Raw genomic sequence first — 26,235 nt, 5'->3', positions numbered from 1 at the left:
TAACGAACAGGGGCTCAATCCCCTTTTGTCCAGACTAATCTATCACATGAATTCACTTATTCACCAGTCAAACCATAAGGTTTCATAACTTATAACCTGTAATGCTTAATATCATGCACCTATGAGCAAAAGAAAAGAATTAGTTATCTAGTTGACAGTGAGAGTGCTCATCCTTCCTTCTCCGTCACAGTGCGGGCATCCCCTGTATCACAATGGGAAGCATGAAAGTCTCAGCAGTCCAGCTGCTGTTGGATCCACTTCAAAAGCTTTTTGGGTAAGCTGATGTTTTATACCCTCCAGCTTGGAGGTTTGGTCTATACCATTTCCATAAGTTAGTGGATTCTGAGGAAACTGCCAGGCAAAAGATAATGTCTGCCAGAGACAGCAATTCTCAGGTGATCATGGATGCATAGTGGCCTTTAGGCTCTTCCTGGCCACCTGTCCTGCCTACTTGGTGCTCTTGCTTTGACCTAATGGTGCTGCTCCCAGCATACATCACACCTTAGAATGAGCTGGCTTAACCAAAATCTAAGCAGGAGTTGAGTGAACAGTCACACCCAGGGCTCAGTATTGGGGCCAGTTCCATTTAATATCTTTCTCAATGATCAGGGCGAGGGGATCGAGTGTACCCTCAGTAAATTTGCAGATGACAACAAGTTGTGTGGGAGTGTTGATCTGCTTGAGGGTAGAAAGGCTTTGCAGAGGGATCTGGACAGGCTGGATCGATGGGCCGAGGCCGATGGTCTGAGGTTCAACAAGGCCAAGTGCCGGGTCCTGCACTTGGGTCTCAACAACCCCATGCAGCGTTACAAGCTTGGGGAAGAGTGACTGGAGAGCTGCCCGGCAGAAAAGGACCTGGGGGTGCTGGTCGACTGCCGGCTGAACATGAGCCAGCAGTGTGCCCAGGTGGCCGAGAAGGCCAACAGCATCCTGGCCTGAATCAGGAACAGTGTGGTGAGTAGGACTAGGGAGGTGATCGTCCCCCTGTACTCGGCACTGGTGAGGCCCCACCTCGAGTACTGTGTCCAGTTTTGGGCCCCTCACCACAAAAAAGACATTGAGGTGTTGGAGCGTGTCCAGAGAAGGGCTACAAAGCTGGTGAGGGGTCTGGAGAATAAATCTTATGAGGAGCGGCTGAGGGAGCTGGGGTTGTTTAGCCTAGAGAAAAGGAGGCTGAGGGGAGATCTTATTGCTCTCTACAACTACATGAAAAGAGGTTGTTGAGAGGTGGGGGTTGGTCTCTTCTCCCAAGTAACAAGCGATAGGACAAGAGGAAACGGCCTCAAGTTGCACCAGGGGAGGTTTAGACTGGATATTAGGAAAAAAATTTACACCGAAAGGGTTATTAAGCATTGGAACAGGCTGCCCAGGGAGGTGGTTGAGGCACCATCCCTGGAGGTATTTAAAAGACAGGTAGACATAGTGCTTAGGGACATAGTTTAGTGGTGGTGTTAGGTTGATGGTTGGACTTGATGATCTTAAATGTCCCTTCTGTAAGAAAGGCAGGTATTGCTTTTGCAGAGGAGAAAAGCCGTTTCCATCAGAGGTGGCATGATAAGGGAATGACTAAGACAAAGAGGCTCCAGCAAAGGCTTGTAGAACTTCTCTTATCACACAGACAAAAGGACAAACTGATTCCTACTGGATTAGTGTCTAGAAGGGTAGTCAAACATTTAACCAGGGCTAATGACATTGAGCAATCTTTTACCAAAAAGGAAAGAAATAAACTAGTCAGATAATCCCTTTAGGTGTAGCATAAAGAGAAGTAAACAGAGGCAGGACATCCGGGAAGGATTTGAGGCGCCTCGGACAGACTGTGAACCCTGGAGTACCTAACCAATGGGAAACAGGGGAGGGAAAAATTCGGCCGGGATTAGGGCATAAAAAGGTGTGTTTCAAGAACTGGAAGTGTGCCTACTTGCTAGGTCACCCGCTCTTGCAAGAACGTGAATAAAAACGTGCTTCACAGAGGATTCTGCCTGAGCCTATTTCATTCGGACCAGAACTTATTTCGCACACTTCCAACCTAAACAATTCTATGATTCTATGATTTAAAGTTGCTCACTGAAAGCCATGAGATCTACAGGATGCAAGGACAGATGTGCAGGTCAGTAGGTCTGGGACAGACTGGCATGGCAGTATTTAAAAGATGTATAGACATGGCGCTTAGAGACGTGGTTTAGTGATGGACTTGGTAGTGTTAAGTTAACAGTTGGACTCGATCTTAAGAGTCTTTTCCAACTTAATGATTCTATGTTCTGCACCAGGTTGTTGGGGGGGGAAAGAGATGCAGTGTGGGATTCTTTCAGGATCTCAATAAGAAAGGCCTGACAACAAATGGTGTAATAAAATAGCTGTTTTAATACGATAGAATAAAAAGAGGAATATAGATAGTGAGTAAATATTATGATAGCCCCGATGTATTGTCAGGGGAATGTACAGTCTGTTATTTCTCTGTGGGGCTCACAACACCTGTCGCACTCTGTGGGGGGAATCGAAATCTAGTACATCCATATGGGGTTTGTATGTTTTCCAGTGAGCAACTGCGGCAAGACAGGGGTAGTTACTTGGTCTTGGCATACCTTCCCTTTCTCTTCTCCAGGCTAAACAACCCAACTGTCTCAACCTGTCTTCATAGGAGAGGTGTTTCATCCCTCCGACCATTTTTGTGACCCTCCTCTGGACCTGCTCTAACAAGTCCATGTCCTTCTTGTACTGGGGACCCCAGAACTGGATGCAATACTCCAGGTGGGGTCTCACAAGAGCAGAGTAGAGGGGGAGAATCACCTCTCGTGACCTGCTGGCCACACTTCTTTTGATGCAGCCCAGGATACAATTGGCTTTCCGCGCTGCGAGCACACATGTCCTGGTTTGGGGTGGAGCAGACATAACTTTCTGTTCAGTGAGAGAGGCTCTTGCTTATATTTGTTGCTGTGGCAACCAGGGTCAGCTGACTTGGTTGTTTACCCTGTGGAGGGGTCCCACCTGTGGGGAGGAGGGGACAGGTCAGGTGACCCAAACTGACCAATAGGGTATTCCATTGCATCTGCCATGCTCAGTATAAAAACTGAGGGATCAAAGGGGTTAGGTTGGCTCTTCTTTTCTTCAGTGATTGACATCTGAGGAGGACCCTGTAAGCTTGTCTGCCTTTGGTCCCAGTCAGCGTGTTCCAGCTCCCATTTGTCACTGAGTCTAGTCTGGAACTTTACCAGTGCATGCCAGTGACATCCCCTGGGAGCTTGATATGGTTTTGTGTATGTTTGAATATATTTCATTATTTCCTTTTTATTTTATTATTAATATTTCATTAAAGCAGTTTAGTTTTTTCTAAACTGATAACTCTCTCTTTTCTTCCTCTCCTTGGAGTGAGAGGTGGGGGAGAGCATCTGCTGTCTTGTCATTGGCCAACCTGGCCCAAACCACGACAGCACATTGTTGGCTCATGTCCAATTTTTCATCCAACAGTATCCCTAAGTCCTTCTCTGCAGGACTGTTCTCTGTTTGCAGTTTATCTACAAAGCATAATTTCCTCTCTTCCCCTTTTGGCTTGGTACTCTCCTAATAGCCCTAGTGCTAGAATTACATCCCCAACCACTTTCCCCTGGGCAGCTCCCAAAAGTGATATGATGGCCCCTTTAAGATTAAAAGGTGTCCTGGCTAACAGCCTGGATTGCTTTCCTGAGTTGGGGGTTAGTGAAGGTATGGTTGTAAACACCCTGTAGAATAGCTAATTCTCTCCAATACTGCCCCCCCTCATTTATATGCTTCCATGTCACCAGGCAATCATCCCCAAATGGGGAAGGGTGCTGTAGCTTTACTGCCCTCTGCAACCAGAGACTAATTAGCATTTCATTTGCTTGAGCCCCTTTTAATCATTGTGTCACCACTGGATTTTGGGAAATTGCTCCCAGATGTGCTACTTCTCGGGGGGTTAGATGTGCACTGTCCCCTCCTTGGTCCCATGCTCACAGTAACCATTGTCATAATCTCTCCTCAGACTCCTGCCAATACAAGTCCATCAAATTCTGGAGCTTGGCCTGAGTATAGTCTTGCACTGATATTGTATGCTGCAGCACCCCAGGGGGTCCTTTTGCTTTGTTAATAACTAAATGGCACACCATAATCATCCTTGGACCCTTCAGTCCATTTCTCCCCAGAGGAATCCCAGCTGTCACCATCCCAGTAATCGCTGGGGTAACTAACTGCTCAAACCTTATGCCCCCATCGCCCAGTGCGGGCACTCTGCCCCTTCCTCACTGTGTGTACTTAGGTTTCTAGCATATCCCTCTGTGGTTGGGCTTCCAATTTATACAAATGCAATCAGGTCTCCAAACTTTCCAGTTGCACTCGCAATTCCCTTGTTTTCTTTTGTTCACTTTCTAGGGTCTCCCCCTCTACCTAGGCTTCCATTTTATCCGAGTACAACCAGGTCTCCAAACTTTCCAGTTGCACTTGCAATTCCCTTGTTTTCTTTCGTTCACTTTCTAGGGTGTCCCACAGTCAACGAAGGCAAGTTCACAATAACCAGATACTGCTTCAATCTCATAGCCCTCCAAATTGCCAAATGCAAACATAGAGGAGAATAAAGTAGACTGACATTATAAAAAAGTTCCTCCAGAATATCTGCAGAAATTTACAAATCACTGACCTTTTGATATATTTCTGTCTTCCTGAATTATTATCTTACCCCTTTCAACCTCATCTATACAAACTTCCTTCTCTACTTATATGTAGTTTTATGAAAGTTGAAGATCACAGAATCACAGAATAGTTTGGGTTGGTAGGGACCTTTAAAGGTCATCTAGTCCAACCTCCCCTGCAATGAGCAGGGACATCTTTAACTAGATCAGGTTGCTCAAAGCCCCGTCCGACCTGACCTTGAATGTTTCCAGGAATGGGGCATCTACCACCTCTCTGGGCAACCCGTTCCAGCATCCCATCGTAAAAAAAATCTCTCCCTTATGTCCAATCTAAACCTACTCTCTTTTAGTTTAAAACCATTGCCCCTTGTCCTGTCTCTACAGGCCCTGGTAAAAAGTCTTTCTCCGTCTTTCTTATAATCCTGTATTGAAAGGCTGCAATAAGGTCTCCCTGGAGCCTTCTCTTCTCCAGGCTGAACAACCCCAACTCTCTCGGCCTTTCCTCATAGGAGAGGTGTTCTAGCCTTCTGATAATTTTCATGGACCTCCTCTGGACTCACTCCAACAGGTCCATCTCCTTCTTGTATTGGGGATCCCAGAGCTGGACGCAGTACTCCGGGTGGGGTCTCACAAGAGCAGAGTAGAGGGGGAGAATCACCTCCCTTGACCTGCTAGCCACACTTCTTTTGATGCAGCCCAGGATACGGTTGGCTTTCTGGGGCTGCGAGCGCACATTGGGGCTCATGTCGAGTTTTTCATCCAACAGTATCCCCAAGTCCTTCTCTTCTCTCAATCCCTTAATCCCCCAGCCTGTATTGATATTGAGAATTGCCCCGGCCCAGGTGCAGACCCTTGCACTTGGCCTTGTTGAACTTCATGAGGTTCACACGGGCCCATTCCTCATGCCTGTCAAGGTCCCCCTGGATGGGGGGCTTGAAGGAACCCTTCCTTCAAGCATATCAACTGCACCACTTAGCTTGCTGTCATCTGCAAACTTGCTGAGGGTGCATTCAAATCCCACTGTCTATATCGTTGATAAAGATATTAAATAGTATTGGTCCCAGTACGGACCCTCGAGGGACACCACTCATCACTAGTTTCCATTTGGACATTGAGCCGTTGACTGTAAGACTTTGCATGCAGCCACCTAGCCAATTCCTTATTCATCTAACAGTCCAACTATCAAACCCATATCTCTCCAATTTAGCAGCAAGGATGTTGTGAGGGATCGTATTAAAGGCCTTACAAAAGTCTTGGTAGATGACATCTGTAGCTTTTCCCTTGTCCACTGATGCAGTCCCTCCATCGTAGAAGGCCGCTAGATTAGTCAGACACAATTTGGCCTTGGTGAAGACCTGTTGGCTGTCGGCTGTCACTAATCACCTCCCTGTCTTCCATATGTTTTGACATAACTTCCAAGAGGATCTGCTCCATGATGTTATCGGGCATGGAGGTGAGGCTGACTGGTTGGTAGTTCCCAGGATCCTTCTTTTTACCCTTTTTAAAAATGGGTGGGATATTTCCCTTTTCTCCAGTCACTGGGGACTTTGCCTGACCGCCATGACATTTCAAATATGATGCAGAGTGGCTTAGCAACTACATCAGCCAATTCCCTCAGGACTCTGGGATGCATATCATTGGGTCCCATGGACTTGTGTATGTTCAGCTGTGTGAGCCGACACAGGAACAACCACAAAATCACAGATGAAATGCAAAGAGTAAATTTAATCTCAATACCTCACGAAACAGGGGATCTCCAAAGAAGCACCCGGGCAGAGGCACACAAGTGGGAACGCAGGCACCATGGAGGTCAGTCCTTGCTAGAGAGTGTTTTCGAACCTGCTGTTCTCTCCTGTATATCAGGGATTCAAGCAGGCGTAGTTTTCCACTGTGCTTTGATCTTTCCGACAGCAGGGCAGGAATCTCAAGCATGTTTGATAGGGTGCCTCTGAGTCTATCACAGGCCTATGTTATCTAAGCACAGATGTTCTACTTGTCAAGTACACAAGACTAAACAACGATTAGTGTGATATATGTGTTTTTCGACACCTCAGCTGCAGGTCACTTGAGCATGTTTACAATCTTCATCGCCAATCTTCCATTATTTTCCCACGTCAGCTTCCTCAGGTGGTCTCGAACCTCATCTTCTCCTACAACGGGAGGGACTTCATTCCCCCAGTACCGGCCTTGAGGTTCAGGGACTTGAGAGATGTGGGAAGAGTAATTGCCATTGAAAACTGAGGCAAAAAAAACGTTAAGTACCTCAGCCTTTTCCATGTTGATTTTTGCTAGTTCTCCTGTCTTTTTTATCAGGGGATAGTGCATTTTCTTTAATCTTGCCTTTTTTTTTCCCAACATACCTGTAGAAGACCTTCTTATTATCCTTCTCATCCCTTGCCATATTCAGCTCCAACTGTGCCTTAGCTTTCTTGATCCCATCCCTACACATCTGGGCAGCGTCCCTATATTCTTCCCAGGATACATGTCCCTGGTTCCACTGCCTGTGCATTTCCTTCTTACGCTGTACTCTGAGCAGGAGGTCCTTACTGAGCCATGCTGGTCTCCTGCCTTCCTTGCCGACTTCTTACACATGAGAATCGAGAGCTCTTGTGCTCTAAGAAAAATGTCCCTAAAGAGCTGACAGCTCTCTTCTGCTCCTTTGTCCCTGACGGCAGTTTCCCATCCACTAATTCCTTAAACAACTGAAAGTTTGCTCTCTTAAGATTCAGGGTCTTGACTCTACTCTTCACCTGGCCCATATCCCTCAAGTCTCTGAATTCCACCAGGGCATGATCATTGCAGCCCAGGCTGCCACCTGCGACAGATGCTCCCCCCCAGCCTCTCATGCACGGAGAGGAGGGGGAGAGTTTAGAAAGAACTAAACTACTTTAATGAAATATTAATAATAAAATAAAAAGGAAAATAATGAAATAGATACAGTATATACAAAACCGTATTAAGCTCCCAGGATGACGTCACCGGCAGGCACTGGGGAAGTCCCAGACTGGACTCAGCGACGGGTGGGAACTGGATTCCAGAGCTGGAGTCAGGAACACACGGACCGGGATCAAAGGCAGATGAACAGACAGGGTCCTCCTCGGACGTCAGCCGTTGAAGGAAGAGGGCTGACCCTTTGATCCCTCAGCTTTTATACTGAGCATGGGGCAGATGGGATGGAATACCCCATGTTGGTCAATTTTGGGTCACCTGTCCTGTCCGCTCCTCCCTGCAGGTGGGACCCCTCTACGCTTTTCTATTTCCGACCCTCCAACAGGGCAAATAACGAAATTAGCTGACCTTGGTTGTTACAGCAATAAGTATAAGCAAGAGCCTCTCTGCGTACCATTCCTTGGCACAAACTGTAAACATTGGTCTTATCACTCTGAGAACGAACCGTTTTCGACACAACATGCTGTTAATTTCAGAGCGTTAGAAGAGGCCTAGCTAAGAAGTAAAATTACTGAACAGAAAGTTGGTTCTGTTTTACCTCAAACCAGGATGCTCCTCCTTCCTGAAGCTCTTCCTCTGACTGGGAGGACAGAGAACACCACCTGTGCTCCAGGTCCTTTTAACATTGCCCCGAGGGACATATAGTTTCTTTTGATGGTTCTAAGTTGCCTCATCCCAGTATCATTAGACCCTACGTGGAACAGTTGAGTGGATGATAATCTGTAGGGTTCACCAGGCTCGGCAGCCTCTCAGTGATGTCATGAATACTAGCTCCTAGTAGGCAGCAGACTTCTCCAGAGAAATCGTCTGGACAGGAAATGGGTGCTTCAGTGCCTCTCAGTAAGAAATCTCCAATTAGCAATACTTCACATGCTTTTCTGGTGGCACTGGTTCTCATGCAGGTGGGTCATTGGATCAACTTTGCGTGATCATCTTCTCTTGGATCCTGTCCGTTACTTGTGCTCTTCATTCTCCACCCCCAGAGCATCATATCTGTTACATAGGGGCACTTCATGGGAAGGGGAAAGATTCTTCCTTCTGCCCCGAAGAGAGACAAGGGTCCAGTCTCTTTCATCTCATGAGTTATTTGTGTCAGCCAGCTTGATGCTGAATTTGGGCTTCTCTTCCCCTTGCACAGCCGTAAGGCAGGGCTGTCACTCAGCCTGGGACAGCACACTATACCACGTATCGATCTCCTGCTCACATTCCTGGATACTGCGCTGCCTGTTGAGCTCCTCTTGCAACATAGATACTTGTTTCAAGAGTTCTTCTAGCTAGGCACGCTTGTAGCTATGACATCCACCACTACCTTCAGGTGCTAGGGGGACTTCCAGGTGCTGGAGCTCCATGCAGTCTAAGGTCTGGACAACTATTTCAGTCCTTGGGAGGTCTGTTTGGGTGGAGACATCAGCATAGATAGGCTGTAGTGCTTCTGTTTGGGTTTCAGCCTCAGCCTTGCAGTTGCAGCAAGTGGACACCATTTTCTTTCAGCAAGTCACAGTCTCCTTGTAGGTCTCAGGAAAAAAATGTCTCACTTATAAAATGGCAATTCTTTTGAAAGATGCCATCTTTCTAATTCTAATTCCCAGGAGACCTCAAGCTTCCAGGTAGGCTTGCACAGCCACCAGCTAGCTGGTATTACCATTGGGACTGCAGCCTAAGCCTGCTGGTGAGCAAAGCAGGCAGCAGACCAATAACTGAGAGTGTGGTCCCTTTCCATGCAAACTGCCAACACTGTTCCCAACAGACACCATTCCCTGTTTGGGCACCCTGCTCGCTGGTGCTCCCTAGGGGCCAGTTATATGTGGCTTCTCCCGGTTTGAACTGTCTGCAGGGAATGCTGTCACCGCCCAACTCTCACCCACCTTTCTTGCAAGACCTGTAATTTGCTGGCTGGTCTCTCTACACACACAGCCCAAGGGTGACAGGGGCCTAGAACCCTCTCAGACATAGCCCCGGGGACCTCACAAGCCTCACACTCCTCGCGGCACGCAGCAACATCTGCTGCTGCTGCCACTGCTCAAGTTAATTTCAAAGTTTGAATCATTGGTTTCCTGCAATTTATATCCCTATGTGTGGCTATTTTTGAGAATGATTGAGTTTTGTGTATGTAGTTTTTAAAGGACTTTTTTAAAGTTAATGAACACCTGTGCTAAGAGCTTTTTCAACAGAAAAGCTTGTGTTAGCTGTGGGTGATGCTGACTGTGTAAACTTCCTGGTATTCTAGAATCACAGAATGGTTAGAGTTGGAAGGGACCTTAAAGATAATCTAGTTCCAACTCCCCGGCCATGGGCAGGGACACCTTCCACTAGGCTAGGTTGCTCAAAGCCCCATCCAACCTGGCCTTGAACACCTCCAGGGATGGGGCATCCACAACTTCGCTGGGCAACCTGGTCCAGTGTCTCACCACCCTCACAGTAAAGAATTTCTTCCTAATATCTAATCTAAATCTACCCTCTTTCAGTTTAAAACTGTTACCCCTCGTCCTATTGCTACACTCCCTCATAAAGAGTCCCTCCCCATCTTTCCTGTAGGCCCCCTTCAGGTACTGGAAGGCTGCTATAAGGTCTCCTCGGAGCCTCCTCTTCTCCAGGCTGAACAACCCAACTCTCTACAGACCCCTGAGGAACCCCATTTGTCACTGATCTCCACTTGGACATTGAGCCATTGACCACAACTCTTTGAATGTGACCATACAGCCAATTCCTTAACCACTGAGCAGTCCATCCATCAAATCCAGGTCTCTCCAATTTAGAGACAAGGATGTCGTGCAGGAAGACCACCTGAAGAGCAGCATGAAGGAAATGCAGCCACTCCAGCCAGTAAGTCAACTACATCGGACGCCCAGCTGAAGTGCCTCTATGCAAACGTGCACGTAGCATGGGAAAGAAGTAAGAGGAGTTAGACGTGCACACACTTCCAGGGCTATGATCTCATCGGCATCATAGAGATGTGGTGGGACGACTCCTATGACTGGAGCGTTGGAATGGAGGGATACAAGCTCTTGAGGAAGGACAGGCAGGGGAGATGAGGAGGGGGTGTTGCCCTCTATGTCCCTGAACAGCTGGAGTGCATGGAGCTCCACCTGGGGATGGATGAAGGCCCAACAGAGAGCTTATGGGTCAGGATTAAAGGGAACGCAGGGGCAGGTGATGTTACAGTGGGGGTCTGCTACAGGCCACCCGGCCAGGAAGACCAAGTGGATGAGGCCCTCTATAGACAGATTGGAGCAGCATCGTGTTCACAGACCCTGGTCCTCATGGGGGACTTCAACCACCCCGATATCTGTTGGAGGGACAACACAGCACAGGAGGTTCCTGGAATGCGTCGATGATAACTTCCTTCTCCAAGCGATAGAGGAGCCAATGAGGAGAGGTGTCACGCTGGACCCTGTCCTTACCAACAAGGAGGGGCTAGCGGGGAATGTCAAGCTCAAGGGCAGCCTTGGCTGCAGTGACCATGAGATGATAGAGTTCAAGATCCGTAGGGCAGCGAGGAGGATGCGCAGCAAGCTCACTACCCTGGACTTCAGGAGAGCAGACTTTGGTCTCTCGAGGGATCTGCTTGGAAGGGTAACATGGGATAAAGCCCTGGAGGGAAGAGGGGCCCAAGAAAGCTGGTTAATATTCAAGGATCACCTCCTCCAAGCACAGGAGCAATGCATCCCAACAAAGAGGAAGTCGGGCACAAAATCCAGGAGGCCTGCATGGATGAACAAGGAGCTCCTGGACAATTTCAATCAGAAAAAGAAAGCCTACAGAGGGTAGAAGCAAGGATGGCTAGCCTGGGAGAGATACAGAGAAGCTGTCTGAGCAGCCAGGGATCAAGTTAGGAAAGCTGAAGCCTAGATAGAGTAAAATCTGGCCAGGGATGTCAAGGGCAACAAGAAAAGCTTCTATAGGTACGTTGCTGAAAAAAAGAAGACTAGGGAAAAGGTGGGTCTTCTCTGGAAGGAAAAGAGACCTGGTCACCCAGGATATGGAGAAGGCTGAGGTACTCAACGACTTCTTTGCCTTGGTCTTCACCAGTAAGGGCTCTAGCCACACCGACCAAGTTGCAGAAGGCAAAGACAGGGGCTGGGAGAAGACCAGGTTCAAGACCATCTAAAGAACCTGAAGGTGCACAAGTCCATGGGACCTGATGAAATCCATCCACGGGTCCCGAGGGAGCTGGCGGATGAAGTTGCTAAGCCACTATCCATCATATTTGAGAAGTCGTGGCAGTCTGGTGAAGTTCCCACTGACTGGAAAAGGGGAAACATAACCCCCATTCTTAAAAAGGGAAAAAAGGAAGACCTGGGGAACTATAGGCCAGTCAGTCTCACCTCTGTGCCCGGCAAGATCATGGAGCAGGTTCTCCTGGAATCTCTGCTAAGGCACATCGAAAATAAGGAGGTTATTGGTGACAGGCAACATGGCTTCACCAAGGACAAGTCATGCCTGACAAATCTGGTGGCCTTCGATGATCATGTTACAGCATTGGTAGATAAGGGGCGAGTAACAGATGTCATCTACCTGGACTTGTGCAAAGCATTTACAGAATCATAGAATGGTTTGGGTTGGAAGGGACCTTAAAGATCATTTAGTTCCAACCCCCCCTGCCATGGGCAGGGACACCTCCCACTAGACCAGGTTGCTCAAAGCCCCATCCAGCCTGGTCTTGAACATTTCCATGGAAGGGGCTCGTGAACATGAGGATGCTCCCATCTGTCTATAGAGGGCCTCATCCACTTGGTCTTCCTGGCCGGGTGGCCTGTAGCAGACCCCCACTGTAACATCACCTGCCCCTGCGTTCCCTTTAATCCTGACCCATAAGCTCTCTGTTGGGTCTTCATCCATCCCCAGGTGGAGCTCCATGCACTCCAGCTGTTCATTGACATAGAGGGCAACACCCCCTCCTCATCTCCCCTGCCTGTCCTTCCTCAAGAGCCTTTATCCTTCCATTCCAACACTCCAGTCACAGGAGTCGTCCCACCACATCTCTGTGATGCCAATGAGATCATAGCCCTGGAGGCGTGCGCACATCTCTAACTCCTCTTACTTCTTTCCCATGCTACATGTATTTGCATAGAGGCATTTAAGTTGGGCCCCGATGAAGCTAACTTACTGGCTGGAGTGGCTAGTTTTCCTTTATGCTGCACTCCAGGTGCTCTCCTGCTGACCTGCGACCTTTCTCCAGGTTCTGGGCATCTATTGCTGTCACTGGCATCATACTGGTAGGAGTGGGATGGATTGTAGTTCCCCTCCCCCAGCATCTCTGGTTTAAAGCCCTCTCCACGAGCTTGGCAAGCCTCTGATAAAAGATGTTCTTCCTCTCCTCTGACAGGTGGACACCATCAGGCCCCAGTAGACCAGGTTTCTCAAAGCAAGTCCCATGGTCTAAGAAGCCAAACCCCTGGCTGTGGCACCAGTCCTGTAGCCATTTATTGATTTGCCAGATTCAACTGTCCCTATCAACCCCCTTCCCTTTGACTGGGACGACTGATGAAAAAACTACCTGCGCCCCAGGAGTCCCTGACCGCTACTCCCAGGGCTCTATAATCGTCCTTGATAGCCTTCAGGCTGCTACTGGCTGCATCACAGGTGCCCATGTGAAACAGCAGCAGCAGATAATTGTTGTCCTTCCAATAGATATCGGGGTGGTTGAAGTTACCCATGAGGACCAGGGTCTGTGAACACGATGCGGCTCCTTATCTGTCTATAGAGGGCCTCATCTGCTCCATCATCCTGGTCAGATGGCCTGTAGCAGACCCCTACTGTAACGTCACCTGCCCCTGCGTTCCCTTTAATCCTGACCCATAAGCTCTCTGTTGGGCCTTCATCCATCCCCAGGTGGAGCACCATGCACTCCAGCTGTTCAGGGACATAGAGGGCAACACCCCCTCCTCATCTCCCCTGCCTGTCCTTCCTCAAGAGTTTGTATCCCTCCATTCCAACACTCCAGTCACAGGAGTTGTCCCACCATGCCTCTGTGATGCCAATGAGATCATAGCCCTGGAGGCGTGCGCACATCTCTAACTCCTCTTGTGTGTTCCCCATGCTATGTGTGTTTGCATAGAGGCCCTTCAGCTGGGTCCCTGATTAAGCTGACTGACAGGCTGGAGTGGCAACAATTCCTTTGTGTTGCTGTCCAGGTGGCCTTCCTTTGAGGTGTTTTAACCGTGTTTCCCATTGGCTCCTATTGCCTCAAGAGCCCCTGGCTCATCTCCATAAGACTTCGAGTGTGCTGCAGTGTACCCAGCACATCTCAGAGCAACAGGTTGAGGGCCCTTGCTAGTGACCCATCCCTCAAACCTTGATGTGTTATCCCTTGGCTTGTCATGAGCAAGCCTGATAATAACCCCCCTCCCCCATCAAGTCTAGTTTAAAGCTCAGTCAATGACCCTCGCTAGCTCATGAGCAAACACCCTCTTCCCCCTTTGAGAAAGATGAACCCCAGCTGACGCCAGCAAGCCAGATGCTGTGTAGGCCACCCCATTGTCAAAAACCCCAAAACCGTGGCAGTGACACCAGCCACGGAGCCATGTATTAACAGACTGAGCGTGTCTGCTTCTTCCATTGTCACTGCCTATAACTGGAAGAAGAGAAGAAAAGATAACCTGCACCCCAGATTCCCTTATTAACCTTCCCAAGGCCCTGAAGTCTCTTTTAATCATCCTTGGACTATGTGTTGCCACAATACAGCACTGTACAATATTAGGCATTAGGCTCATAGATGAAAGAATAACTGTGCCTAGTGGGCCAGATGCTCTTTGGCTTTTCACTACTCTAATACTAATGTTATTGTACTGTCTTCAAAGCTGCTACTCTGTATTCACTGAGCAACAGTGGAGACAGAACCTGGCCTATTTGCTAAGAACTGTAATACTTCTAGGGTCAAAATGGTTTCCCAAAAGAGTTTTTGCCCTTAGCATTTAGTGAGAAGGTCTGTAAAGTGGGTATTTTAAAATTTGCTTGGAATATCAAATTGTGTAATCCTTAGTTTTTCTTCTTGGGAGACTGAGAAGCATAACTTCTCATATCTTAACTGAAAGTGCATGGGACCTCCATGCTTCAAAAAGATATCCTTTTACACAATATTCATTTAACGTTAACATTAAATAGAAGTGACAAGAAACAAAACAAAGAAACAAAGCCACAAAAAATGAGGAAACTTATTTACAAATCTTTTTCACTCCCTCATCTGTTTACTTTTTTGTCTGATGATTCTGTTTCTTTAGTTCTTTACTCGTCACCAAATTAGACAAGACCTTAATTTTAATTTCTTTTTTAAAAAAAGCATCCCCCAAAGAACCAAAAAAAAAAAAAAAGACAACGGTCTTTCTCAACCACTAGAGGTACAAAATATGCCAGTATTTCACTTAGGGATTGAAATAAAAACACTTCAATAAAGGGGGTTGTGGGAAAGTAACTGAAGATTGGTGTCCTGGTTTGAGCGACACAGGACTAATTTCTCTTCTAATGCTGGGGAAAACTGCACTTTTAGAAGTCTGAATTCAGACTTTTAGTGTCTGAATTCGGGAAAATATTTACTTTATAGCCAGCTATGGTATGTGGGTTTCAAGGTCTCAGTGTTTTCGAGCTCGCCAGGTGCAGGGAGGAGGAGGAGCAAGACCTGGGCACTTGACCCAAGCTGGCCAATAGGATTATTTCATACCATGAACGTTACATTCAATATGAATTAGAAAGTTTGCTGCGCAGTTTCTCTCTCCCTTGATGGTGGTGGTCCAGAGAACTTCTTGCCCTGGTGCCGGACCCCTGAGGCCTTCCCTTCCTCCTGAAGCCATAGCGCTCACGGTGTCCAACATTTGCTGCCCACTGCTGGGGGTGCATAGCTTCCTACTAATATAATTGGCTGAGTATAATCCTTGTATATTTTATATACTGGTTCTTTAGTATTATTAATGTTAATTATTTAGTCTTATCCTATTAAATCTATTTATATTTCAACCCTCGTGTTTCCTTGTTTTTCCACGACTCCCCTTCCTGGGTGGGGAGGGGTCATTGGGTGAGAATAATTGTCTAAATGACAATAAATTGTTGTGGGTTTCTAAAACCATAACAATTGGTGAGGAGGATTGGAAACACACTCAAGTGACTCACACATGGGGTGCTGGAAAACATATATCACACTAATCGTTGTTTAGTCTTGTGTGCTTGACAAGTAGAACATCTGCACTTAGATAACATAGGCCCGTTATGGACTCAGAGGCACCTGCCTAAGATTCCTGCCCTCCCTGCTGTCGGAGAAGATCAAAGCACAGTGGAAAACTACGCCTGCTTGAATCCCTGAAATGAAGGCGAGAACAGCAGATTCAGACACTCTCTCACTCTCTCTCTTGCTAACAAAGACTCTAGCTATCAAGGATTCTCTCACTATGCGGTGCCTGCATCCCCTGCTTGTGTGCCTCTTCCTGGGTGCTGCTTTGAAGATTCCCCAGTCTGTGAGGTATTGAGATGATTAAATTTGTTCTTTGCCTTTCATCTGTGGTTTTGTGGTTGTTCTTGCATCCTACCTGTGTCAGCTCACACAAGGGTGTTCTTCATTTGGAAGCAGTAGAAGATGAGAGTGTCCCAGGGCACCGTTTGACAATAAAGTGACTGTGGACTGTGTGCCAATATGATACAGGCTATTGGAGTCTAGGATGCATCATGTGGCATGTTTTCATTAGAGGCAGGGAAGTACCTCTAATCCAAGAATGGGAAAAATCTCATTTGGAAATTACTGCTCACAGTTATAGTGATTTATGTACCATAAAAAGATATTCAAACTAAAATAAATGTGGAGAAGGTATAGGAGGAGAAGGAAAATGAAGATCTCTGACAGTTTGGCTTGTTTAACCCTCCAAAACTGTTTGAGAGGGGACAGGATTACTCTTTCTAAATACACTTAAGACAAAAATTCCAGGAAGAGAGAAGAATGCTCTCTGTTGGAGGATAATGTGATCAAGTGGGTGTATACTGGTCATGAGTTAATTTAGGCTACTGATTAAAAAGAAAATTTCCAACCATTAGGAGAGCGAGGTGTGGAGCAGCCTTCTAGACAAGGCCCTGGCAGCAGAATCCTAGTTATTTGCAGCATACACCTTGATAAACTAATGGAAGGGGCTGTATGACATGGCAGAAACGATCCAGGAGTTGCAAATTCAAGCTTCGGAGACGCAAGACTTCTGCTACCCAGTTTTGTGGTATACCTGAGAGAAAGTTGAAAAGGGGAACATCAGTGTTTTATTGGCTGCATCATGTTTCTTTTTATAGGTTTTGGTGCCTTATATAGAAGGGGATAAAAGTGTTAATAGGTGTTGAGATTTTCCATGTAGCTTGAGGAGGCCTGAGGTTCTTGTGGTCTGCCCTTAACACTTGATGCGTGGCTTCCTGCAATAGTGGAAGGCTTTGACTCAGTAACTTGTGTCACCTCTTCCAGTCTTACATCTCTTGCTCTCTTTAAATAGTAAAAGAACAACAACAAACATAGTACAAAATATGCAGGAGATCTAAAGAAAAAACAGCTCACTGGACTTTATGCTGAACCATATCCTTGGGTTCTTCTGCTCCATCTATGCCAGAAGTGGAAGAAATGAATTAGTGACTTCTAAACCTTCCCATCCCTTTTGGGCGAGTTGGACCTAAAGGAAGATGGAAACCTCACTGATAGCCCCAGGCCTCCAACAGATCCTTGCATGGTATGTACAAACAGAGGCAAGGACTCCTTATTTCCTCCACTGTTTTTTGCACTATTATGTAAAGGCAAATAAGTTATATAATAGCTAAATAGAGATTACACAACTTAGCTCCATAAATTTAAATCACACTGGACAGACATAAAGAAATGGAAGGGTGAATTTGTGGTCCTAATGAACTTGATGGCAAAGCTCTTGCTTACCCTGTTGAGATCACAGTTTCATCCAAAATCTTGGTTCAAGCCTGTGTCTGGCTGACCAGGCTGGATATTTAAAGCATATCCCTGTTTTTCCAAGTACTGGGATGAGATGACTTTGCTTTTTTTTTTTTTTTGAGCTTTTTGCTTATGATAAAGAAACATAGAAAAGTATTTAAGACCAAATGTTGAGCACACTCTTGCAAACTTGAATTGTAAGCCTAAAATGGGTCTGAAATAGTATCTCTGCATGCAAGAACAAATATTAGCAAAGCGGTTGTTCTCATGCTTCAATGTCAATACTTTAAGCCACTGAAAAGTGCAGATGAGTCACATTATTTTTATGTCTGAAGGAAAGATGGGAAACTCTAACTTTTGAGGGATAGGAGTCTAAATGACAAAAACCAGACATCAACAAAGTAAAAATCCCTACTGAACCTCAAACCTATATTCACAGATGAAAGGTTATTTCTCTCCCCCTCTTCCCTGAAGCATCTCTTAACGACTGAGCTGATTCAATGTAGAATGTCATTAACAATCTAACAGTGAACAAGGATTGGGGATCATCCTTATCTTACAGAAGCAAACTATAAATAATCATCTTGGGCAAATCTAGCATCCTGACAGGGAGGCAGAATCCCAGAAAACTGATTCCAGTGTATTAATAAACATAACTACCAAACCATTTCTTGCAGAGTGTTTTGGAGCTATAGAAATCCTTCCAATAAATATCAGATAAAGCTGTCAAGGTTGGGGGAAAATTGCTTCCATGTATGTGATTAAGCATGAACAGTTATAAAGACTTATCCTGCTACAAACAACCAGGTATGGTAGGTCAGAACCATCCCAGTGTCATTGATGACAGTTTCATTACTTAGGTCTGCCATGGACATAATTCTACATGCAACCATCTGATAAGTCATAATTGCCTTAACTGTTTCGTGACCAGCTTCTGACTAGCCCACACATGGCCCTAGCAGGGCAAGCCAAAATCTCACAGGCTCGACTCTTAACTTCTAGCTTTTATGAGCGTGAAAGATGGTGGCAAGGCAGGCTGTGGCTTTGTCCCTGTTCTTGTGCCAGCCAAAAGCCAGATGGACTGTGAGGGGCTGGAGAAATGGTCCTTCTTGGTTTTCTCACTGTGCAGAACAAGCAACAGCCCAAGTTTCATATCTATGCAAGCTACTCCATCAACTTGGATGAAGCCACTACTTTACACTTTCATTCATCCCTTCAGGCACTTGTCTACCTCTTTCTCCCTTCATCTACACTTTTATCTTTTACTAACACCTTTCTCCACTTTCCTTTCCTGCCTTATTCCCTCTCTCACGTCCATTATTGTACACTTTTCACTACTTACACTGTCCCTTTCCTTCTCTCTCTCTTCTCCCTGGTCCCCACTCAGCCTCTAGATAAGAGAAGACAAAGTGACAAAGAGAGAGGGAGATGTGGGAAAAGGAATGAATGTTGATGATGGGGAGTCAGAGAGAAAGGAAACATGAGAAATGGAGTGTATCACTTGAAAGAGGGGCTTTGAGAGGCACTCAAGCATCCCTCCCCATCCCATCCCCCAGAGTTTCCTCTGATGAACCTCTGGTTTCTCCGTTTTGTCAGGTAGGACAAAATCTTGGCCTTGTTCTAAACTCCTGCTTCATTAGGTGGAAGCTTTGCTCAAGTGGTCATGTGCCACAATCAAGGACTAAATCCAGAGGTACATAAGCAGGTGAGATGACACTAGAGTCAGTACAGTACCACATGCTTGTGCTAGGTTTCAATTTTCCTCAGGAAGCCCTTAGGATTAGCTAGCTTCCATCCTTTTTTTTTGCATTTAATTTTTCTGCAGCAAGGAGTCATTATTTTTTCTGTCAAGGCCTTTGCAAACATTTACTATTAAGCATGAACATTCATTCTTAAGTATAATGATGAACATGGTAAATAAATTCAGTCTTATTGAAATACAGAACAGAGACATGCCCCCAGGCCCAAAAGTATTGCTCATACAAAATCAATAAACCCTGGCCTTTGGTGCTCACTGATGTCCTCTCAAACACAAATATAGCCAGAGATTACTACTCTGTGTATTTATCCAAGTTATGAAATGAAGTCATGCTTGTTTTACATTGAAGAAATAGCTTGAAGTTCTGAATTTCAAAAATAACAAAACCTAAGAACCTGGTTTGTATGTTTACTAAATAGTAGTTGTGCTTTTTTATAGAAGGGACAAAGAAGAAAAGAAACTGCTACTTCTCAGCTATTAAATGAAACAACACTCAACAATAACTCTTGTGTGTAGATTCCTCTTCCCTGTCCAGCCTCACCCAGATGTAAAGGTATATTAGGTGTATGTGGCAAGGTTTTGGTAGTGGGCGGGGAGGGCTGCAGGGGTGGCCTCTTTGGGGCTGCCCATTACCATACACAGCCAGTTCTAGACAGCTCTGCAATGGACCCACCCCAGGCCGAAGCTGAGACAATCAGCAAAGCTGGTAGCACCTCTGTGATAGCGTATTTAAGAAAGGGTAAAAAAACCACTGCACAGCAGCTGTGAGAGGGAGGAGTGAGAAAAATGTGAGAGAAACAAAACTGCAAACACCAAGGTCAGTGAAGAAGGAGGGGGAAGAGGTGCTCCAGGTGCTGGAGCAGATATTCCCCTGCAGCCTGTGGAAGAGACCACAGTGGAGCAAGTATTTTCCTGCAGCTCGTGGAGACAACCAGCCAGAGCAGATATCCACACTGCAGCCCATGGAGTGCCCCATCCTGGAACAGGTTTATCCTGAAGAACTGCAGCCTGTGGGAAGGACCCATGCTGGAGCAGGGGAAAAGTGTGAGAAGGAAGGAGCGTCAGAAAGGAATTGGTATGTACTGACCGCAACTGCCCACTACCCATCCCCTCTGTGCTGCTCAGGGTTGGGGGGGGAGGTAGAGGAATTGGAAATGAAGGGGTGAAGTTGAGCCTTGGAAAAAAGGGGGTGGGGGAAGGTGTTTCAGTTTTTATCTTTGTTTCTCACCATCCTACTCTATTTTTAATTGGCAATAAATAAAAATAATTTTCCCCAAGTTGAGTCTGTTTTCCCCGTGATGGCAAATGGTAAGGGATCTCCCTGTCTTTATTTTGAGCTGTGAGCTTTTTCATCTTATTTTCTCCCTTGTCCTGTTGAGAAAGGGGAATGAGAGAGCAGCTGGGAGCATCTGGTGACCAGCCAAGGTCAACCCATGGCAAAAGGTGATCTCTTTTCAGGCATCACAGAAACACTGGTGCTAAGGGGACACTTCTTTTATAGACACAGCAGCCCAATTAAGGTGGCTAAGGAATAGGCCTTCATTTGATCTAGAAGGAGTTCACTGGTAACAAGGGATGTGTGAGGCAGGTACAGAGAATGTGTTTAAAGATTCTGAGTAGCTTATGTTACAGGATGCAGCTCTAGCATTTATAAACTAACAGCTTGGCCATGGGTTGCCTCCCCCATGCTACAAAAACCTGATAGCTGCCACTCTTACTCCAGTTCCACCCATGAAGTTACACACATGGTATTGAACAGCAAATGCTGTAAACTACATGACTTGCCACATAGTACAGAGCCAACATTAACAACAATAATCAGTGTACACAGTCCTGTCTATCCTAGAGATCCTAGAAGCCTTTTGCAAACTTCACAGATCATTTTATGACAACCGAGCTCAGGGAAAATGGCCGGGGACAGAATATGAACAAGCACCATGGGCTATCCTTACCCACCACTGAGTTACAGCCCTTACCAGAGTGACACAAAACAAATGTTCAGCCATAAACAGTAAGACTAAAGAACTAGCTTAAAGCAGGAAATGCTTGCTGTCAGCAAATAAAATAACTGTTCCATCCAGTGCTGTTGACCATTACATATATTTAAGTAAACTGAAACATTATACAATAACTAAAAGTTACAATTTCCATTTGTCTTAGAAATGTATAAGAACATGTTTTAATATCTTCTGAGAGTTGGGCCAAATTTGATTACCCTGTCTTCCTTTTTATTTGCTGCTTCTTCACTAAAGCCAAGCAAACATGCCAATTTTTTTCCCAGAGTAAAAGACTGTTGTATGGTATTATTAGAAAAGAAAGCCAACATATATAAACAATAGGACATGCCAATCATATCCTGATTAACTCTCTCAAAATTTACCAAAACTAATACCAAAAGTGAGTAATTACCATGGGTATTTACTTAGAACCAGCTTCTCAATGCCAGCCCCTAAATCATCTCACAGACACTGTCCAGTGTAAAAGTAGAATCAATCACATGAATGCAGTAAGATGACTGAACAAGACCTCAGTTATTACTGATTATAGCAGTTCACTTACCCTATAGTAGTCTGTGCTGTACACATCTCTAGACATCCCAAAATCTCCAATCTTCACCAGCAGGCTCTTACCAACCAGGCAATTTCGGGTAGCAAGATCCCGATGCACAAAGTGCTGTGATGCCAAGTAAACCATACCAGCTGCAATCTGCTGGGCAATGTGAAGCATCTGGGACTGAGTCAGCTCAGCAGGACAGTTGCCTTCTGCCATCAGTACTGCATCTGGTCCATGTGCCCTGCACCAAAATACAAGCCAATGAAGTAATAGGCCACTTGTAAGCTAGAGAAGTGAAAGGCATTAGTGGCCCCTAAACCACAAAATTGTCTCAATCAAATATAATGACAAAAAGGGCTACAAACTCATTGGTGTAAAAGGGGAGAATTTGCCTCTTGAATTTTTTTCCTTTACTGTTTTCTTTCATGATGAGAAAGACAGGTGATTTAAAGAGTGTTACACAATGGGTAACATATTGCTTAGGGAAAAAAGGCAGATGGTTTATAACAATATGTCTCAGTCCTAATCCACCACCTTTCTCCTGTTCTGTTCCAGTAACTAACTTCCTAGCACTTCCTTCTCAGGTGCTGTCTGAGAAACAACTGCAGCAATTTTAGATTTATAGTTCTAATTTCCTATCCATATGCACAGCATGACACTGTTTTTGCTGATTTCACCACTGAGGGCGAATTCCGCCCAACACAGGAATTCTCGACAATGGGAGGAGGACAGAAAACATAGTCTAGTTGGAACAACTAAACAACTTCAAAAATAGTTTTTAAAGATCTAGCAATCCCTTAAAAGATATACTCATCAACTGACTCATGAGAAACTCCTATACACTCTAGGGCAAAGAAAACCCTTCTGCATTTGGAAAGCCCAACAAAGCACTATAACATGTGTACTTCACCTATCTTAACAGTGTCACATCAGTGACATTGATATGTCACAACAGTGTCACATATATATGTCACATCCTGGTACCTTGAAGATTCAGATATCAGCATGCCTACATGTACCATTTTATAGCAAGCATTACTAGCCAGTACTTAGCCAATTTATGAGGTCATCTGACAGTTATTCCTCATTTGATATGCCCTACAATATTCTGAATAGCCCTTTTTATCCATCACATTCTTCTCATTTTACAGAAGCCTTTTTTTATTCCATTCACACAGACTAATCTTTCAGAGACCAACTCTCCCCTTGTCTTCTGAACTTTCTTGAAAAAATACCCTAGAACTGATTTTTATTTTTTCTCAAAAGTCCTTCCTTCCTACAAAGAGGAGTTTCAGAGTCACCTTTCTAATCAATAGAGGTGAGGTGTAGCCTTAATTTATCCCTTGGGGAAGGGCATAGGAGTTTGGAAGAGCTGCAAATGAATCAAAATCTGTGAGATCAATTCTGACACTACCTATTAGAAATATGATATTAAAATTGCCCCAGGGTAAGAACTTTCTGAGCAAAGTGACAGATGAAGGAGGGTGTGTAGCATTGCTGGGATTGCATCTGATACTAGGTAAAAAAGTTAACTGCACTTGTTCTGCCACAGGCAGCCATACAGTTGTTGCTGGGGGGGTGGGGGGAATAAAAGGGAAGATATGAAATTCCCAACCAAGACTCAGAGGCAAATTCCTATTGAAAAGCATTGTACCTCTTTATTGCACTGATATTTTAATGACCTTTCTCAAGCATGAAGCTCTGAGTCTGCTAAATTAGAGAACTCTTCATCTTTCACTAGCTTTCTTGATGAGATGGTCTGTATCTAATGAAACTTTTGGATTATTTTAATGCATCTTGCATATCTTCTTGGTGCTGGCTGTGAATTAGGAGCTCCTCGGTATCTGCAATAGCCAGTAGCATTGACAGAGATTCCTTTGGATCCACATCAGTCTCTGCTAGCCAGAACAAGCACAGAGCAGGTGTGACTTTGAGGCTTAGTCCTAGATCTGAAAGCCCCTGGCTGCACACAGGCAGCAAGCACCTTTGGCTTAAATTTCATATTCATTTTTCCCTGGCAGACTTTGGTGGCACTGCAGGGTAAGAAATACAAGTTTTACAGCCTGTTTGCAACTAACCTCTGATCTGCAGCACAAGCTGCAGCAAATGTGAGAGGAATAACAAACTGGAGCTCAGGTTAAACAGTTTGTCCCAGTATAATCATTTTACATTCTAAAGACAAGAGCTGATTAATAATTTAAAAAAAGAAGAGCTAACGTAGGAAATATACTGTCTGCTAAACTACCTTTCTGTACAAGAATTCAAAACCAGAGTTAGGAGATAAGAAAAGGTCAATCAAAAAGAATCAAAGATAAGCATTTCTCACGATGACAATGAATCAGTTGCAAATTTGCCTTGTTCTAATGGAAATTCAGTGCTCTGAAAAAGCGCTGGGCTGGCATCTTTGAAAATTGAAGCTCTCTTCTGATCCACATCAGAGGTCCAAGGAGGTAAATGCAAATGCCTCGGTATTGCCCTGACTTAAATCCTCTGCCAGAGAGATAATCATCCCAGGCAAAGTAGTGTTTGCTCTGCATCCTCAGTTCAGCCCCTCATCTCCCTGTCAACCCTGCCAGCTCTGCTAATAAGGGAGGATGTTGGCTGATGCCTTTTGCTTTTATGATGTGGCTATTTGTTCACCGGAGATTAGAAGGACAGCAAACTCATTTCACAAGGCTATAAAAAAATGGCAATGCTACCAGTCACTAGCAATTTCAGATACAAAATCCAAACCCATTTAAAGGGACATTAGTTTGATTGCTTTACAGCTTTGTCGGTAGCATGCATTACACAGATATCTTTCCAAAATGGTGGTGTCCCCTAGTTATCCTTAGGCAGAAGAGATCTCAGGACACTGAAGTGCCTTTGTGATACCCTGTCGTGCTTTAACCCCAGCTAGCAACTAAGCACCACGCAGCCCCTTGCTCACTCTCCCCTAGCAGGATGGGGGGAGAGAATCGGAAGGGTAAAAGTTAGAAAACTCATGGATTGAGATAAAAACAGTTTAATAACCGAAATGAAATGGTGGATGAAGAGCTGGACATGAGCCAACAATGTGCACTTGCAGCCCAGAAGGCCAATTGCATCCTGTGTTGCATCAAAAGAACCGTGGCCAGCAGATCAAGAGAGGTGATTCTCCCCCTCTACTCTGCTCTCGTGAGACCCCACCTGGAGTACTGTGTCCAGCTCTGGAACCCTCAGCACAAGAAGGACATGGACCTGTTGGAGGGGGTCCAGAGGAGGGCCACGAAGATGATCAGAGGGCTGGAGCACCTCTCCTATGAAGACAGGCTGAGAGAGTTGGGGTTGTTCAGCCTGGAGAAGAGAAGGCTCCGAGGAGACCTTATAGCGGCCTTCCAGTACCTGAAGGGGGCCTACAGGAAAGCTGGGGAGGGGCTGTTTGAAAGGGCATGTAGCAATAGGACGAGGGGCACTGGTTTTAAACTAGAGCAGGGTAGGTTTAGATGAGACATTAGGAAGAAGTTTTTTACAATGAGGGTGGTGAGGCACTGGAACAGGTTGCCCAGAGAGGTGGTGGAGGCCCCATCCCTGGAGACATTCAAGGCCAGGCTTGAGGAGGCTCTGAGCAATCTGATCTAGTTGAAGATGTCCCTGTTTACTGCAGGGGGGTTGGACTAGGTGATCTTTAAAGGTCCCTTCCAACCCAACACATTCTATGATTCTATGATTCTATGAAATGAAATTAAATGATAATGGTAATGATAATAACAATAACAATAATGATGATGATAATAACAACAACAACAACAATAATAATAATATGGCTCTGTATGTTAGGGAGTGTTATGAATGTCAAGAACTTAATGATAGTAACAATAGGGTTGAGTGTTTATGGGTAAGAATCAGGGGGAGGGCCAACAAGGCAGATCTCATGGTGGGAATCTGTTATACACTGCCCAACCAGGATGTTAAAGTAGATGAAATATTCTACAGGCAGCTGGGAGAAATCTCAAGATCACTGGCCCTTGTCCTGGTGGGAGACTTCAACCTACCAGATATCAGCTGGGAACACAATACAGCTGAGAGGGAACAGTCTAGGAGGTTCCTGGAGTGTGTTGGGGATAACTTCCTGACACAGCTGCTGAGGGAGCCATCTAGGGAAGGAGCCCTGCTGGACCTGCTGTTTGTAAACAGAGAAGGACTTGTGGGGGATGTGACAGTTGGAGGCCATCTTGGGCATAGTGATCATGAAACGATAGAGTTTTCGATTCTCAGAGAAGCAAGGAGGAGGGTCAGCAGAACTGCCACCTTGGACTTCCGGAGGGCAGACTTTGGTCTTTTCAGGAGCCTGCTTGACAGAGTCCCTTGGGAGGCAGTCCTGAAGGGCAAAGGAGTCCGGGAAGGCCTTCAAGAAGGAAGTCTTAAAGGTGCAGGAGCAGGCTGTCCCCATGTGCCATAAAATGAGCCATCGGGGGAAA

The 26,235-nt window shown here is 45.6% G+C and overlaps 1 protein-coding gene across 3 annotated transcripts in view; it reads right to left on the bottom strand.

The window, feature by feature from the left end:
- Positions 1–26,235, bottom strand: part of LOC128901988 (BDNF/NT-3 growth factors receptor-like) — a 199,379-nt gene that overhangs the window by 9,630 nt on the left and 163,514 nt on the right. For 2 of the 3 annotated variants that reach the window (XM_054184233.1, XM_054184235.1), the window contains one exon: positions 21,803–22,037. In XM_054184233.1, the coding sequence (XP_054040208.1) occupies positions 21,803–22,037 (235 nt within the window). Of the gene's footprint in view, positions 1–9,566; positions 9,606–15,395; positions 15,429–21,802; positions 22,038–26,235 lie in introns of all 3 variants that reach the window. The other variant, XM_054184232.1, reaches the window with a different exon arrangement.

Source organism: Rissa tridactyla, chromosome W (genome assembly GCF_028500815.1).
Source record: "Rissa tridactyla isolate bRisTri1 chromosome W, bRisTri1.patW.cur.20221130, whole genome shotgun sequence".
Lineage (NCBI taxonomy): Eukaryota > Metazoa > Chordata > Aves > Charadriiformes > Laridae > Rissa > Rissa tridactyla.
The sequence above is the reverse complement of the archived record's forward strand: the minus strand, read 5'-3'. Positions and strand labels throughout refer to the sequence as shown.